The sequence below is a fragment of the Rhinoraja longicauda genome, unplaced genomic scaffold, assembly GCF_053455715.1.
Source record: "Rhinoraja longicauda isolate Sanriku21f unplaced genomic scaffold, sRhiLon1.1 Scf000255, whole genome shotgun sequence".
NCBI classification, from domain to species: Eukaryota; Metazoa; Chordata; class Chondrichthyes; order Rajiformes; family Arhynchobatidae; genus Rhinoraja; species Rhinoraja longicauda.
This window is the reverse complement of record NW_027601473.1, coordinates 95,883-109,931: the sequence shown is the minus strand read 5'-3', so window position 1 is coordinate 109,931 and position 14,049 is coordinate 95,883. Positions and strand designations below refer to the sequence as shown.

General features: G+C 56.0%; 1 protein-coding gene across 1 annotated transcript; it reads right to left on the bottom strand.

Annotated features, from left to right (window-relative positions):
• Positions 1 to 6,927: 6,927 nt before the first annotated feature.
• On the bottom strand, positions 6,928 to 13,824 carry LOC144590706 (tumor protein p63-regulated gene 1-like protein). The gene is made up of 5 exons (XM_078395130.1): positions 13,488 to 13,824; positions 12,935 to 13,023; positions 11,971 to 12,147; positions 8,534 to 8,684; positions 6,928 to 7,167 (listed from the first exon to the last, which is right to left on the bottom strand). The coding sequence occupies exons 1-5, from the start codon at positions 13,746 to 13,748 to the stop codon at positions 6,973 to 6,975; spliced, it is 873 nt and encodes a 290-aa protein (XP_078251256.1). The 5' UTR covers positions 13,749 to 13,824; the 3' UTR covers positions 6,928 to 6,972.
• Between the last annotated feature and the right edge of the window lie 225 nt (positions 13,825 to 14,049).

The window sequence follows — 14,049 nt, the reverse complement described above, 5'->3', positions numbered from 1 at the left end:
CTTCAACAATATGGCCTCCCTTACACTGGAGAAAACAATGCGCAGATATAATGATCAGTTTGAGGAGCACCTATTTTCAATGGCGACCCTGTGTTTCCAGTTGCTCACCATTTTAATTCCCCGTCTCCTCTGACCTCTTCTGTGCCCTCGTGCGCTGTAATATAGAAGCCCGTGCTTCAACAGAACTGCTCAACTTCTGTCTCAGCATGATGCAGTCGGCTGGATTCAGTATTCAACTCTACAACATCAGGTCCCTCATATTCTCTGCATGCACCAGAACTGGCCATTTCTCCTGTACGTCATCGACCTGCAATATTGGCTCAGATTCCCTCCATCCATTAGCGCAGGGTGACCTGCTGGACATGTCCCAATGACCTGCATTTATGATTTTACATGTCCCTTTTTATTAATAAAGAACACATGAAATAAGCAACAGTTCCAAATATTCAGCATTTATTTCAAACTTGCTGTTCCTTTGGTTGCTTTTGAAACACTTTGTGATGTTCATTATAACTTCAGTAAACCGATCTTTTCTTTTGAGTTCAGTCTGTATGGTTTTGCATCATCTGCTCATTGTGACCATTGACCACGGAAAGGATGGCAGGTGTTGCACTGCTTTTGTTTTGCGGTTTTCACCACGGTGACCATTGTCGACGTGGAACTTCATCACAGTGGAATTGTTCCCCAACCAATAAATAGCAGCAACCGCTGAAGATCCTTCACTCAGACACAGCTCCGTCTCTTCTGAGTGTCGTTAAAGAGCGCGGATGATGTTTTCCTCATGGTTCGCTTACCTAATGAATGGGTTCAGAAATCCTCAGGCCTGCGGACCAGGTGACCGATGTGAAGGTGAAGGAACCGCACACGCTGACAATGAGAAAGACAAACCGGGTGCAAGTAACGTTCAGCACACCACTCCAGCAGCAGTAATCCACGCTTTGGAGAGTGGAGGAAACACTGCTGGTGGAGACGAGGTAAAACTGCCTCAGGAGGTGGCAGGATCATCAAAGGTAATGGCAGAGGATTAGCCTGAGAAAGGCTCTCTGTCATTTGGTGTCCATTATCCTGTTGCAGAACTGAGGCAGATGAGAGAAGCGAAAGAACATTCTGCCGAGGCAATGCTGCAGCCTGGTAAGCAAGGTGACAGCGTGGAGCAACTAGCAGGGACTGTGCCCGACACAGACGCAACAACTATCGGGGAGAGCAGCATCGAGAGCGCTCCAGTTCCAAGGCCAGTAGATGACAGCTCCACCACGCTTGAATACACAAAGAGGAAACCTGCCATCTTCCACCGCCCCACTCCAAAACAGACACCCGTGCTTAAAGAAACTGTAAAACAAATTATCCGGTTGCAATCCATTGCAATTGGTTTCAGTACTTGGAGACCCGGCTCCATCACTTCGATCTATAAACACCAGATAAGCTTGGCAATGGAGAAACTGAGAATACAAACATCTTTCAGTTTAGCTGCTAATATGTATTAATTGTTTGCTTTCTTTTTGTATAGTGTTAATAATAATACTGGTAACTTGCATTGTTAACAGTAATAAAAGTATTTATCGTTACATTCAGTTGTCATTCCTTGATGCGAAAGGGGGTGGGGGGGATGTTGCTTGTTCCTTCAAACGAATGAACTCAGTGTTACACGCATACGCATGCACACGCACACACATGTACGCACACACACATATACAGAGTGAATCTCCCTCCGCACCGTTCTGTATCTCAGACACTCACTGGGATGGAATAGGGAGCAGAGAGGGAGGAGGAGGCTCACATGAAGGGAGGGAGTGGGGGGGATTGGAGGGTAGGAAGGCAGGAGGATCACCCAGGGGGAGGAAGACGGAGGGGTGGAAGAGGGAGGGAGGGAGGGAGAGATGGACAGGGGAATGTGGGATGGAGGGAGGGAGGGAGGGCGGGAGGGATGGAGGGAGGGAGAGGGGAATGTGGGAGGGAGGGGGGAAGAAGGGGAAGAGGGAGGGAGGGATGTAGGGTGGAGAGGAGGGTGCCGGGGAGGGGAGGGTGAAGGATTGGGAGGGAAGAGAGGAGGGTGAAGGGGAGGGTGGCAGGAGAAGAGGGTGACGGGGAGGGGAGGGTGATGGGTAGGGAGGGAGGAGCGGAAGGTGAAGGGGAGGGAGGGAGGAGAAGCTGATGACCCGGAAGGATGGATCAACTATTTCCACTTCTGCACCATTGATCCTGATTTACGCATGCACTCCGCCATGCTACCGGAGTTTAATAACTACTCCATTCGTCTTGATGACATTAGGTGGTAGGTTATTGTTGTGACACACAATGTCAGTAAAGTTCACTGTCTCTTTCCTGAACACCGCCTCATCATTTTTCCAGAGCCGACCCATCACAGTGGTGTCGACAGCAAACCTGCGGACGAAATCAGAGAGAGTGCAAAGGGATTATCGTAGGGGACCGAGAGATCATCCTTGCAGGGCGCCGATGTTAAGACTTATTATGGAGGGCGCCATTATGTCGCAGCGGTAGAATTGCTGCCTCACAGTGCTTGAAGCGCCAGAGACCCGTGTTCCATCCTGACCACGGGTGCTGTCTGTGTGGAGTTTATACGTTCTCCCCGTGACCGCGTGGGTTTTCTCCGAGATCTTCGGTTTCCTCCCACATTCCAAAGACGTACAGGTTTGTCGGCTTGGTATAATCGTAAACATTGTAGCTGATTTGTGTGTAGGATAGCGTTAACGTGCGGGGATCGCTGGTCGGTGCAGACTAGGTGGGGCCGAAGGGCCTGTTTCCGCGCTATATCTTTAAACCAAAAAAAAACAATGGTGTGACCTATCATCAATGACTGTGGTCCAGGGGCATAGAGCCCAGGAAGCAGTAGCAGACGGTGGAGCACATTCATGGGTCCTGGATACCCCTCCCCCCCCCCCACTGTGGACAAAGGTACACACAGCTTCAACGCACAGTGACAAGCTCACGCCTGTTCACACCTTTATTCACACAATTACCAAACTGAACCTGGTGTTAAGTTCATTCCCATTCCTGGTCACATTAGTCTTCAGTTCCCTCTTGTCCACAAGGAACTTCATCCAACCCTGTTTATAATGAATGAATGCGCACCACCGTTTTCTGGGGTGGACGGTACTCGAGATTCAGGTATATCTGCGAGTGTAAAGAACATCACATTTAGTCACTCCGAGGTGGATTCTCATTCTGCTCTTCTGATCCGAACGTAATCATCCACATACCCGTTGTTTAATGCTTTGCATGTCTATCCTTGCAAATTCCCATATATCAACGATTCACTTGTTGTTCTTCCCAACTGCACAGAGGAGAGGATCTGGTCAATTGTTGGTCGTTTCAAAGCCACTTGATGGAAGGCTGAATCTCGACTTCTGACTCTACATCGCTTCAAAGATAAGGATCGCCTTCTTTGAAAGAGAGAGGGCCAAGGCATAATACACTGTGGACCAAGTGCTCGTAAATGTGATTCAGTATTTGGATAGCATTGACACAGAGAGTTGCTGGGCCAGTTTCTCTGCTATACGACTATGACTCTGGGTTCAGTCTCTGCACCTTTCTCCACATGTGGTATCATCGTCAGTAGTTACAGCCGGAGTGTGTTACTCTTTTCTTATGTGTCCGAGCTGTTGGAAGAGGTGAGGACTTTATTTCCTGGAGTGAAGGAAGCTGAGGGGTGATGATATGAAGGTGTGTAAAATCATGAGACGAATAGATAGGATGATTGCAGAGTCGTTTACCCAGGATGAAGAATCAAAAATAACACCTCCGGTTTAAGGTGAGAGCGGCAAGATTTAGAAGGAACCTGAAGGGAAGGCTTGACACAAAGAGGGTGCTGGGTATATGGAACGAACTTTGATAAGATGATTTACTTCTGACATTACTTTTTTTCTCCCTAGACGGATGTCATCTGAGACTCCTGTATTGCAGATGTCCGGCCAGTGATAGGGTCTGCGATATGATACCAGGTGTTTTATTGTGTTCTCTCTCCTGTGCCCACTCCTCACTTTTTCCTCACATTTGTCCAACAGTTCATTTGTGGTTAACCCCCATTGTAGCAAAGTGTGGCGTCATGCATTTTGGTCGTAGGAACAAGGCGTGGACTATTTGCTACATGGGGAGAGAATCCAGAAATCAGAGATGAAAATAGAGTTGGGAGTGCTTGTGCAAGATTCCCAAAAAGTTAATCTGCAAGTCAAATCGGTGGTAAAGAAGCTCAATGCTGGCATTTATTTCAAGAGGCCTGAAATACAAAAACAGGGATGAAATGCTGAGGCTCTATTAGGCATTTGGAAGGCAGCATTTGGGAATATTGTGAGCAATTTTGGGCACCATATATGAGGAAGGAAATGCTGGCTCTGGAGAGGTTCCAGAGGAGGTTTACAAGAATGATCCCAGGAATGAGTAGGTTAACCTTTGACCAACGTATGTCTGCACTGGACCTGTGCTCTCTGGAGTATGGTAGAATGGGGGAGGGGACGACGACGACTTCTTGAAACATAAAGTATAGTGAAAGGCTTGGATGGATGTGGAGAGGATGTTTCCACTAGTGCTCGGTTCTACCATTAGAGGTCATAGCCTCAGAATTAAGAACATTCCTTTTGGAAGGAGATAAGGAGAAATTTATTTTCTCCTTCACCGGTGATGAATCTGTGAAACTCTTCCACAGAATGCTGTGGAGGCCGTCAGTGGATATTATTAAGGCAGAGATGTTATTATTCAGGCAGATTTTTGATTAGTACGGGTGTCAGAGGTTCCGGGGAGAAGCCAGGAGAATGGGGTTGACAGGGAGAGATAGATCAGCCACGATGGAATGACGGAGTAGAATGGATGGGCCGAATGGCCTAATTTAACTCGTATCACTTATAACCCTATGACCTTGTCTGTGTATTTCCTTATATGGGCCCAGATATGGGGAGAGATGAGGACTTTATTCCTTGGAGAGCAGTAAGCTGAGTGGTGCTTATAAAGGCGTGTAGTGGCAGATCGGATGAATGCACAGAGTCTTTTACCCAGGACGGGGAATCAAAAAACAGAGGTCACGGTTTCAGGTGAGAGGGACAAGATTTACAAGCAACCTGATGGGAAGACTTTACATTCAGAGGGCGATGCGCGTACGGAACGAGCTCTCAGAGGTAGCAGGGATACGTTAAATCTAAGCTGGCATTTCTACAGTCACCACGTTTGGAAATATCACTCCAATCTCGACGGTGGCAAGAGGTAAATAGGTGACCAACTTTGGTCATTTGTGCTGAGCAATAAATGTGAGGCAGGAACTGATTGTGCAGCAACCTTCAGGTGTGCTGACGCCCTGAGCCCCCCATCCCCTCAGACTCCACCCCCCCTCAGACTCCCTCCCTCCCCTCAGACACCCTCCCTCCACTCAGACTCCCTCCCTTCCCTCAGACTCCCTCCCTCCCCTCAGACTCTCTCCCTCCCCTCAGACTCCCTCCCTCCCCTCAGACTCCCTCCCTACCCTCAGACACCATCCCTCCCCTCAGACTCCCTCCCTCCCCTCAGATTCCCTCCTTCCCTCAGACTCCCTCCCTCCCCTCAGACTCCCTCCCTCCCCTCAGACTGCCCCACTCCCCTCAGACTCCCTCCCTCCCTTCAGACTCCATCCCTCCCCGCAGACACCCTCCCTCCCCTCAGACTCCCTCCCTCCCCTCAGACACTCTCCATCCCCTCAGACTCCCTCCCTCCCCTCAGACTCCCTCCCTCCCCTCAGACTCCCTCCCTCACCTCAGACTCCCTCCCTCCCCTCAGACACCCTCCCTCCCCTCAGACTCCCTCCCTTCCCTCAGACTCCCTCCCTCCCCTCAAACACCCTCCCTCCCCTCAGACTCCCTCCCTCCCCTCAGACACCCCCCTCCCCTCAGACTTCCTCCCTCCCCTCAGACTCCCTCCCTCTCCTCAGACTCCCTCCTTCCCCTCAGACTCCCTCCTTCCCCTCTGACCCCATTCTCCTGTCCTCCCCTTTTTTTCCCTCTCACACACTGCCATCTCACTCCAATCCTTCACCACTGCCGCTTTCCCTGTCTCCTTCTATCCAGCCCGCCCTCTCCTCCTCTCCCACACTACCCCTCTCTCCCCCTCCCACAGCCACCTCTCTCCCCGGCTAACCCTGCCTCTCGGGTTCTCCCTCTCTCCCACTCCCAACGCCACCCTCCCCGTATCCTACATTCCCCTCTCTCTTTCCCCTCCCACCTCCTTCCGTCTCCCTTCAATGATGCTTTGATGAATTTATTTTGTGGCTACCAGTCACAGTGGAAGCAGGCCCCTCGGCCTAACTTGCCCACACTGGCCGACATGTCCCAGCTCCACTAGGCCCACCTGCCCGTGTTTGGCCCGTATTCCTCCAAACCTGTCCTATCGATGTACCTGGCTAACTGATTGTTAAATGTTGGGATAGTCCCAGCCTCAACTACTTCCTCTGGGAAATCGTTCCATACACCCACCACCCTCTGTGTGAAAAGTTACCCCTCAGATTCCTATTAAATATTTTCCCCTTCATCTTAAACCTATGTCCTCTAGTCCTCGATTCACCTACTCTGGGCAAGAGACTCGACCCGATCTATTCCTCTCATTATTTTGTACACCTTAATAAGATCACACCACATCCTCCAGCACTCCAAGGAATAGAGTCCCAGCCTACTCAACGCTCACACCCTCTAGTCCTGGTAACATCCTCGTAAAAAACCTTCCTCCCTGCCCCTCCCCCCTCTTCTTCCCCCTCTCCCCTCCTTCCCCCTCCCATCACTGATGCTGGAACTTTCAGGCTTTGATGTATTTATTTTGTTTCTATCAGTGGTCTGCTGATCCCGACACACGCTCTTCCTTCCTCCCTCCCCCCCCCCCCCCCTCCGTGTCTCTGCCGCCACCCCTCTGCCATTGTGGCCGCTGGAATGGTGAGGCTTGGATCAGTGTTTGTGGGTGTTGGCTGCGGGCTGCTGGCTCCCACGCTGCCAGCTCACGGCTCCACTAGAAGGCGAGCAGGCGGCGAGGTTTGGCGTAGCCCAGCTGCGCCCAGTTGCTGAGGGCAGACACCAGGCCCAAGACCGTCCCCATCTGGATGGGTTTCTCCAGCAGCAGCGGCCCGTTGGCTCGGCCGGCGAGGGGCTGCTCCCGGTGGGCCATCCCCACCCCCCGGGTCAGCTCCGTGCGGAAAGACCCCAACTGTGGGCAGGAGAGAGGGGGAGTGAGACAGCAGCGCGGGGAGAGATACAGGGGAGAGAGGGAGTGAGACAGCAGCACGGGGAGAGATACAGGGGAGAGGGTGAGTGAGACAGGGGAGAGGGGGAAAGATACAGGGGAGAGGGGGAGTGAGACAGCAGCACGGGGAGAGATACAGGGGAGAGAGGGAGTGAGACAGCAGCACGGGGAGAGATACAGGGGAGAGGGGGAGTGAGACAGGGGAGAGGGGGAAAGATACAGGGGAGAGGGGGAGTGAGACAGCAGCATGGGGAGAGATACAGGGGAGAGGGGGAGTGAGACAGCAGCATGGGGAGAGATACAGGGGAGAGGGGGAGTGAGACAGCAGCACGGGGAGAGATACAGGGGAGAGATGGAGTGAGACAGCAGCACGGGGAGAGATACAGGAGAGAGGGGGAGTGAGACAGGAGAACGGGGAGAGATACAGGGGAGAGGGGGAGAGAGACAGCAGCATGGGGAGAGAAACGGGGAGAGGGGGAATGAGACAGCAGCACGGGGAGAGATACAGGGGAGAGGGGGAGTGAGACAGCAGCACGGGGAGAGATACAGGGGAGAGGGGAGTGAGACAGGGGAGAGGGGGAAAGATACAGGGGAGAGGGGGAGTGAGACAGCAGCACGGGGAGAGATACAGGGGAGAGGGGAGTGAGACAGCAGCACAGGGAGATACAGGGGCGAGGGGGAGTGAGACAGGAGCACGGGGAGAGATACAGGGAGATGGGGAATGAGACAGCACCATGGGGAGAGATACAGGGAGAGGTCGAGTGAGACAGCAGCATGGACACACACACACACACACACACACACACACGAAGAGAGACTGGAGAGGGGGATGTACATGCACACACCAAAGTACACCACACCTACACACAAATGCATGCACACACATGTACATACACATGGACAGTGGAGTGGGGCATGTACACACACACACACACACCCACTTGCTGGGAGATGCGAGACCACAGACACTCACACAGACATACACACACACACAGGCACAGGTAGAGAGAATCACAGGTACATGTCCCCCCCACAGTCTCCCCCCCCCCCCCACAGTCTCCTCCCTAGTCTCCCCCCACAGTCTCCTCCCCCCCCCCAATGTCACCCCCACAATCTCCTCCCCAGTCTCCCCTCACCCACAGTCTCCCCCCCCCCCAGTGTCACCCCCACAGTCTCCTCCCCAGTCTCCCCTCACCCCCACAGTCTCTCCCCCCCCCACGGTCTCCCATCACCCCACAGTTTCCCCACCAGTGCCTCCCACCACAGTCTCCCGTACCACCCCCCCCCCCCCCAGCGTCTCGCCCCCCCCCCTCCCAGTCTCCCCACTCACCGTGCAGGGGGGTGACATGTGCCCGCTCTCTACCCCGGGGTGTTCTATCAGGATGACGGATGGCAGATCCTGAGCCAAGGGGTTCCAGCGGGAACGGAACGACGGCTCCCCCAGTTTGTCCCATCCCAGCCGCAGCCCCAGCCCACAGCGCCTGGGCTCAAAGGACAGGGCGGTGAGTTCACACCCGCTCACACTCACACACACACACACACGCACACACACACACACACACACACACACACGTGCACGCACGCACACACACGTGCACGCAAGCACACACACACTCACACACACACTCACACGTGCACGCACGCACACACTCACGCGTGTGCGCACACACACACACGTGCCCACACACTCACACACATACACACACTTACACGTGCACACACGCACACACACGTGCACGCACGCACACACACCACACACACACACACACACACACCTGCACGCACGCACACACAGACACCATACGTGCACGCACGCACACACACACCACACACACACTCACACACACTCGCACACACCACACACACGCCCACACACGTGCCCGCACGCACACACGACACACACACACGTGCACGCACGCACACACACACGTGCACGCAAGCACACACACGCACACGCACTCACACACACTCACACGTGCACGCACGCACACACTCACACGTGCACACGCATACACACACCTACACGTGCACACACGCACACTCACACCTGCACGCACGCACACACACACCACACACACTCACACACACTCGCACACCACACGCACACACACACGTGCATGCACACACCACACACACACACACTCACACACACACACACTGCACGCACGCGCACACACACCACACACACACACAAACAATTAGAAACCCGCACCCCTTCCACATTCCAAGACACCCCCATAACCCACTGACCACTCATCCACTCCCCACACCGAGACACCCCCACTCATACGCTCCCACGTCTACACCCAACATAACCCAGCCCCAGTCCGAAACACCCCCATATCCCACCCTCCCTCACACCCCAAGTCTCAGACACCCACATTCATCCCCTCAGCCACCCTCTCCCCACACTGAGCCTCTGCCCACTCAACCCCTCCTACTCCTATCCCCCCATACTCCACGCCCCCCCTCCCCACACTGAGCCCCCACCCACTCACAAACTCGCACAGATCACCCCATACTCCAAACCCCCTCCCCACTCCAAGGGTCCCCATACACTCCCCACCCTAACCTATAAGAGAATAACTGCAGATGCTGGTACAAATCGATTTATTCACAAAATGCTGGAGTAACTCAGCAGGTCAGGCAGCATCTCGGGAGAGAAGGAATGGGTGACGTTTCGGGTTGAGACCTTTCTTCCCCACCCTAACCTGATCTGTGGCAGGGACTGAGTGATGGGTGAGTGAGGGGGGGTGGGCGAGGGTGTGTGTGAGTGAGGGGTAGGTGGGTGAGGTGTAGGTGGGTGAGGTGTAGGTGGGTGATGGTGTGTGGTTGAGGGGGTGGGTGAGGGGGGTGGGTGAAGTCTGTGTGGGTGAGGGGATGTGTGGGTGAAGAGTAGGTGGGTGAGGGGGGTGTGGGTGAGGGGGTGAGTTTAGGGTCTGGATGAGGGGGTTGTTGGTGAGTCTGTGTGGGTGGGGGGTTTGGGTGAGGGGGCGTATGGGTGAGGGGGTGTGGGTGAGGGGGGTGTGGGTGAGGGGGTGTGGGTGAGTAAGGGACGTGTGGGTGGGGGGTGAGGGGGTGTGGGGGTGTGTGGGTGAGGGGTGGGTGAGGGGGTGTCGGTGAGGGGAGTGTGGGTGGGGGGTGAGGGTGTGTGGGTGAGGGGATGTGGGTGAGGGGGTGTGGATGAGGGGGTGTCGGTGAGGGGAGTGTGGGTGAGGGGGTGTGGGTTGTGGGTGAGGGTGGTGGGTGTGTGGGGGTTGTGGGTGAGGGGGTGGGTGGGTGAGGGAGTGTGTGGGTGAGGGGAGGTGGGTGAGGGGTTGTGGGTGAGGGGTGTGGGTGAGGGCGTGTGGGTGGGGGTGGGGGGATGGGAGGGAGGGTGTGTCGGGGTGTCTCGCAGTGGGGGTGTGATATGGGGGTGTAGGTGTTGGAGGGGCTGAGGGATGTTGAGGAGAGGGGGTGGGAAGGAGGGTGTGTGGGGTATGGAGGGTGCAGGGGGTGGGGAAGAGGTGTAGGGGGGTAAAGGGAGGCCGGGTGAACTGGTATGGGGGTTTGCAGGAGTGGGGGTGGGTGAGTTGGGGGTGTAAAAGTTGGCAGGGGTGAGTGGGGGTGGCTTGGAGTGGGAGAGAGTGGGATATGGGATGTGTCTGGGCTGGCTGAGGATGGGTGTAGTGGGGCTGGGTGAGGGATATGGGGTGGTTTGGTGCTGGGTGAGGATGGTCTAGGAGTGGGGGGTGAGATATGGGGGGGAGGTGTATAGACTGGGTGAGAGGGAATGGAGAGTGGGTGGGAGGTGGGGAATTGAGGGGTGGGTAGGACTGGGTGAGAGGGATCTAGGAGTGGAGCGTTGGGGGTGGCGGTGGTGGCGGGATATGGGGGGCTGTAGGGACTGGGTAAGAGTTGTCTCGGAGTGGAGAGTGGAGGGGAGGGGTTTGGTGCATGGGTGGATGTGCAGGGACTGCGTGAGAAGTGGGGGGTGGGATATTAGGGGGTGGGGGGACTGGGTGAGGGGAGTCCAGAAGTGGGGGGGGGTGGGGAATGGATGGTGATGTTAGCACTGGGTGAGGGTTCCCCCAGGGTGGGGGAGGGGGGTGAGGTTCCCCCAGGGTGGGGGAGGGGGGGTGAGGTTCCCCCAGGGTGGGGGAGGGGACGGTGTGGGGAGCCCAGTGTTTCGTTTTGTTTAGAGATACAGTGCAGAAAGAGGCCCTTCGGCCCATCGAGCCCGCGCCAACCAGCACTTCCCTCACATAACCACTATCCTACACACACAAGGGACAATTTTTACACATATACCAAGACAATTAGCTTATAAACCTCTACGTCTTTGGAGCGTGGGAGGAAACCAGAGATCCCGGAGAAAACTCACGCAGGTGACGAGGAGAACGTACAAACTCCATACAGACAGCACCCATATGTAGGGGGTGGGAGAGAGAGAGGTGAGGAGAGAGAGAGAGGGGGGAGAGAGAGAGGGAGACAGAGAGAGAGGGTGAGAGAGAGGGGGGGGGAGAGAGAGAGAGGGAGAACGGGAGGGAGAGAGAGGGTGAGAGAGAGTGAGAGAGAGAGAGATTGGGTGAGAGAGGGAGGGGAGAGAGAGGGGAGAGAGAGAGAGAGGGGGAGAGAGAGAGACGGAGAGAGAGAGAGAGGGGGAGAGAGAGAGAGAGGGGGAGAGAGTGAGAGAGGGGGAGAGAGAGAGGGGAGAGAGAGAGACACACACACACACAGGCAGCAAATCTAGCGTTGCTCCACCATGGCCGCCCAGTGTTGACTCACCTGCTGAGGGAGGTTGAGGAGAAGTGGAAGGGGCCGACAGTGATGCTGTCGATGTAGTGCAGGGGGATTCGCAGCAGCAGGTGACAGGACAGGCCCACAAAGTCGTAATGAGACACCAGCAGGACTCGTGGGGTCAGCAGCACCAGTCTCTCACTCTCCCGGTTCCAGTGGTCCACCCTGAGTGGGGCAGGAGACGGGGAGATGCTCTCACTCACTCACTCCTGCTCCCTGGCAACGGGGCTTTTCAAAGGGAACGTCCGTCCCCACCCTCTCCCCACCCCCCCCCCACCCTCTCGACACAGACTCACCCTCCCTCACCCACAGCCCCCCTCCCTCACCCACACCACCACCCTCCCTCACCCACACCCTCACCCTCCCTCACCCACACCCCCACCCTCCCTCATCCACACCCTCCCGTAACCTCCAGCCTCACCCTCCCACACCCACACCTTCCCTTACCCACAAGCCCCCTCCATCACCCACACCCCACCCTCCCTTACCCACACCCACACCCCCACCCTCCCTCACCCACACCCCCCTCCCTCACCCACAGCCTCACCCCTGACCAACATCCGCGCCTGTCGGTCCGGGGTCAGTCAAGCTGTAGAATTGCCTCTCTCTCTCCAGTTCCCTTCTCTCTCCCCAGTTCCCCTCTCTCTCCCCATTCTTCACTCTCCGCAGTTCCCCCTCTCTCCCCAGTTCCCCTCTCTCTCCCATGTTCCCCTTTCCCTCCAGAGTTCCCCTCTCTCCCCATTCCCCTCTCTCTCCTGTTCCCCTCTCTCTCTCACCAGTTCCCCTCTCTCTCCCTCCCCAGTTCCCCTCTCTCTCCCATGTTCACCTCTCTCTCCCATGTTCCCCTATCTCTCCCCCGTTCCCCTCTCTCTCCCCTCTTCCCCTTTCTGTCCCTCTATCCGCACCTCCCTATCATCTCCCCCCGCCGCTCCACTGATCCGTGGCCTCTCACTCTGTGAGGAGCCAGGCTCCCTGCACTTTGCCGTCTTCATCCCCCAGTGTTCTCCCCGTCTCGCTGATCGCTGTTTGCAACACTCCTGGCTGTGGAGACACAGTGAGAGAGAGATGGTTTATGTCCACTGGGGAGAGAGAGAGACAGTGACCCCCACTGGGGAGAGAGAGAGAGACTGTGACCCCCATTGGGGAGAGACAGGGACTGTGACCCCCCACTGGGGAGAGACAGAGACTGCAACCCTCTGCTGGGAGAGAATAAACTGTGACCCTCCACTGGGGAGAGAGGGAGAAATAGAGGCCGTTGGAGAGAGGGAGGGAGAGAGAGATGGAGAGAGAGATGATTTCCATCCACTAGGGAGAGAGGTGAGACGGAGACTGTGACCCTTCACTGTGAGACAGACGGATAGATGAACCCTCTGACCTCTCTCTGACCACAACCATCAGGGGGAGAGACCAGGCCTGTCCTTCCCTCGCTGACCCCAGGAGGTGATGCCCAGATCCCCAGCAGTATCCCAGACCCATCTCCCAGCCACCGCGCAGCCCACACTCACCCGCAGAGCAAAGAATTCATCCCGGTGGCTCTGGCCCGAGGACGGGGGGAGGACAGAGGGGGAGAACTCCCCCCGCGAGAGAGGGGGATATAGTCTGGAGAGGTCAGCAGGGGTTACAGGGGTCACGCCCGAGCCCGGGGCAGAGGTCACGCACTGTTCCACTCCTGGGTCCGGGGTCAGGTGCTCTACTGACCCCGGGGTAAAGGTCGCGTCGGGTTCCAGTTGCGGCGAGGGAACGCTGGGCTCCAGCTGATCCCCCATGGCCGACAGGGGAACCCCTGCTCCTCCCGAATCGGGGAAGGGACGGTGAGGGAATGGCGGGGCTCCGGGACGGGATCAGCTCCAGTCCAGGCCGGAGCGAAGCAGCAAACTACGGGTGCGTGCAGTCAGGGGCAGGGTGGGTCAGGGTCACATGGTCAGGGTCACAGGGTCAGGAGTGAGGAAGGGTCAGGATGTGGGACAGGAGGGGGTTTGGGAGGAGTCAGGGTCAGGGTGCAGGAAGGGTCAGGGTCAGGATGATGCCAAGGGTCAGGTTCAGGGACAGGGTCATGGGTGGCCAGGT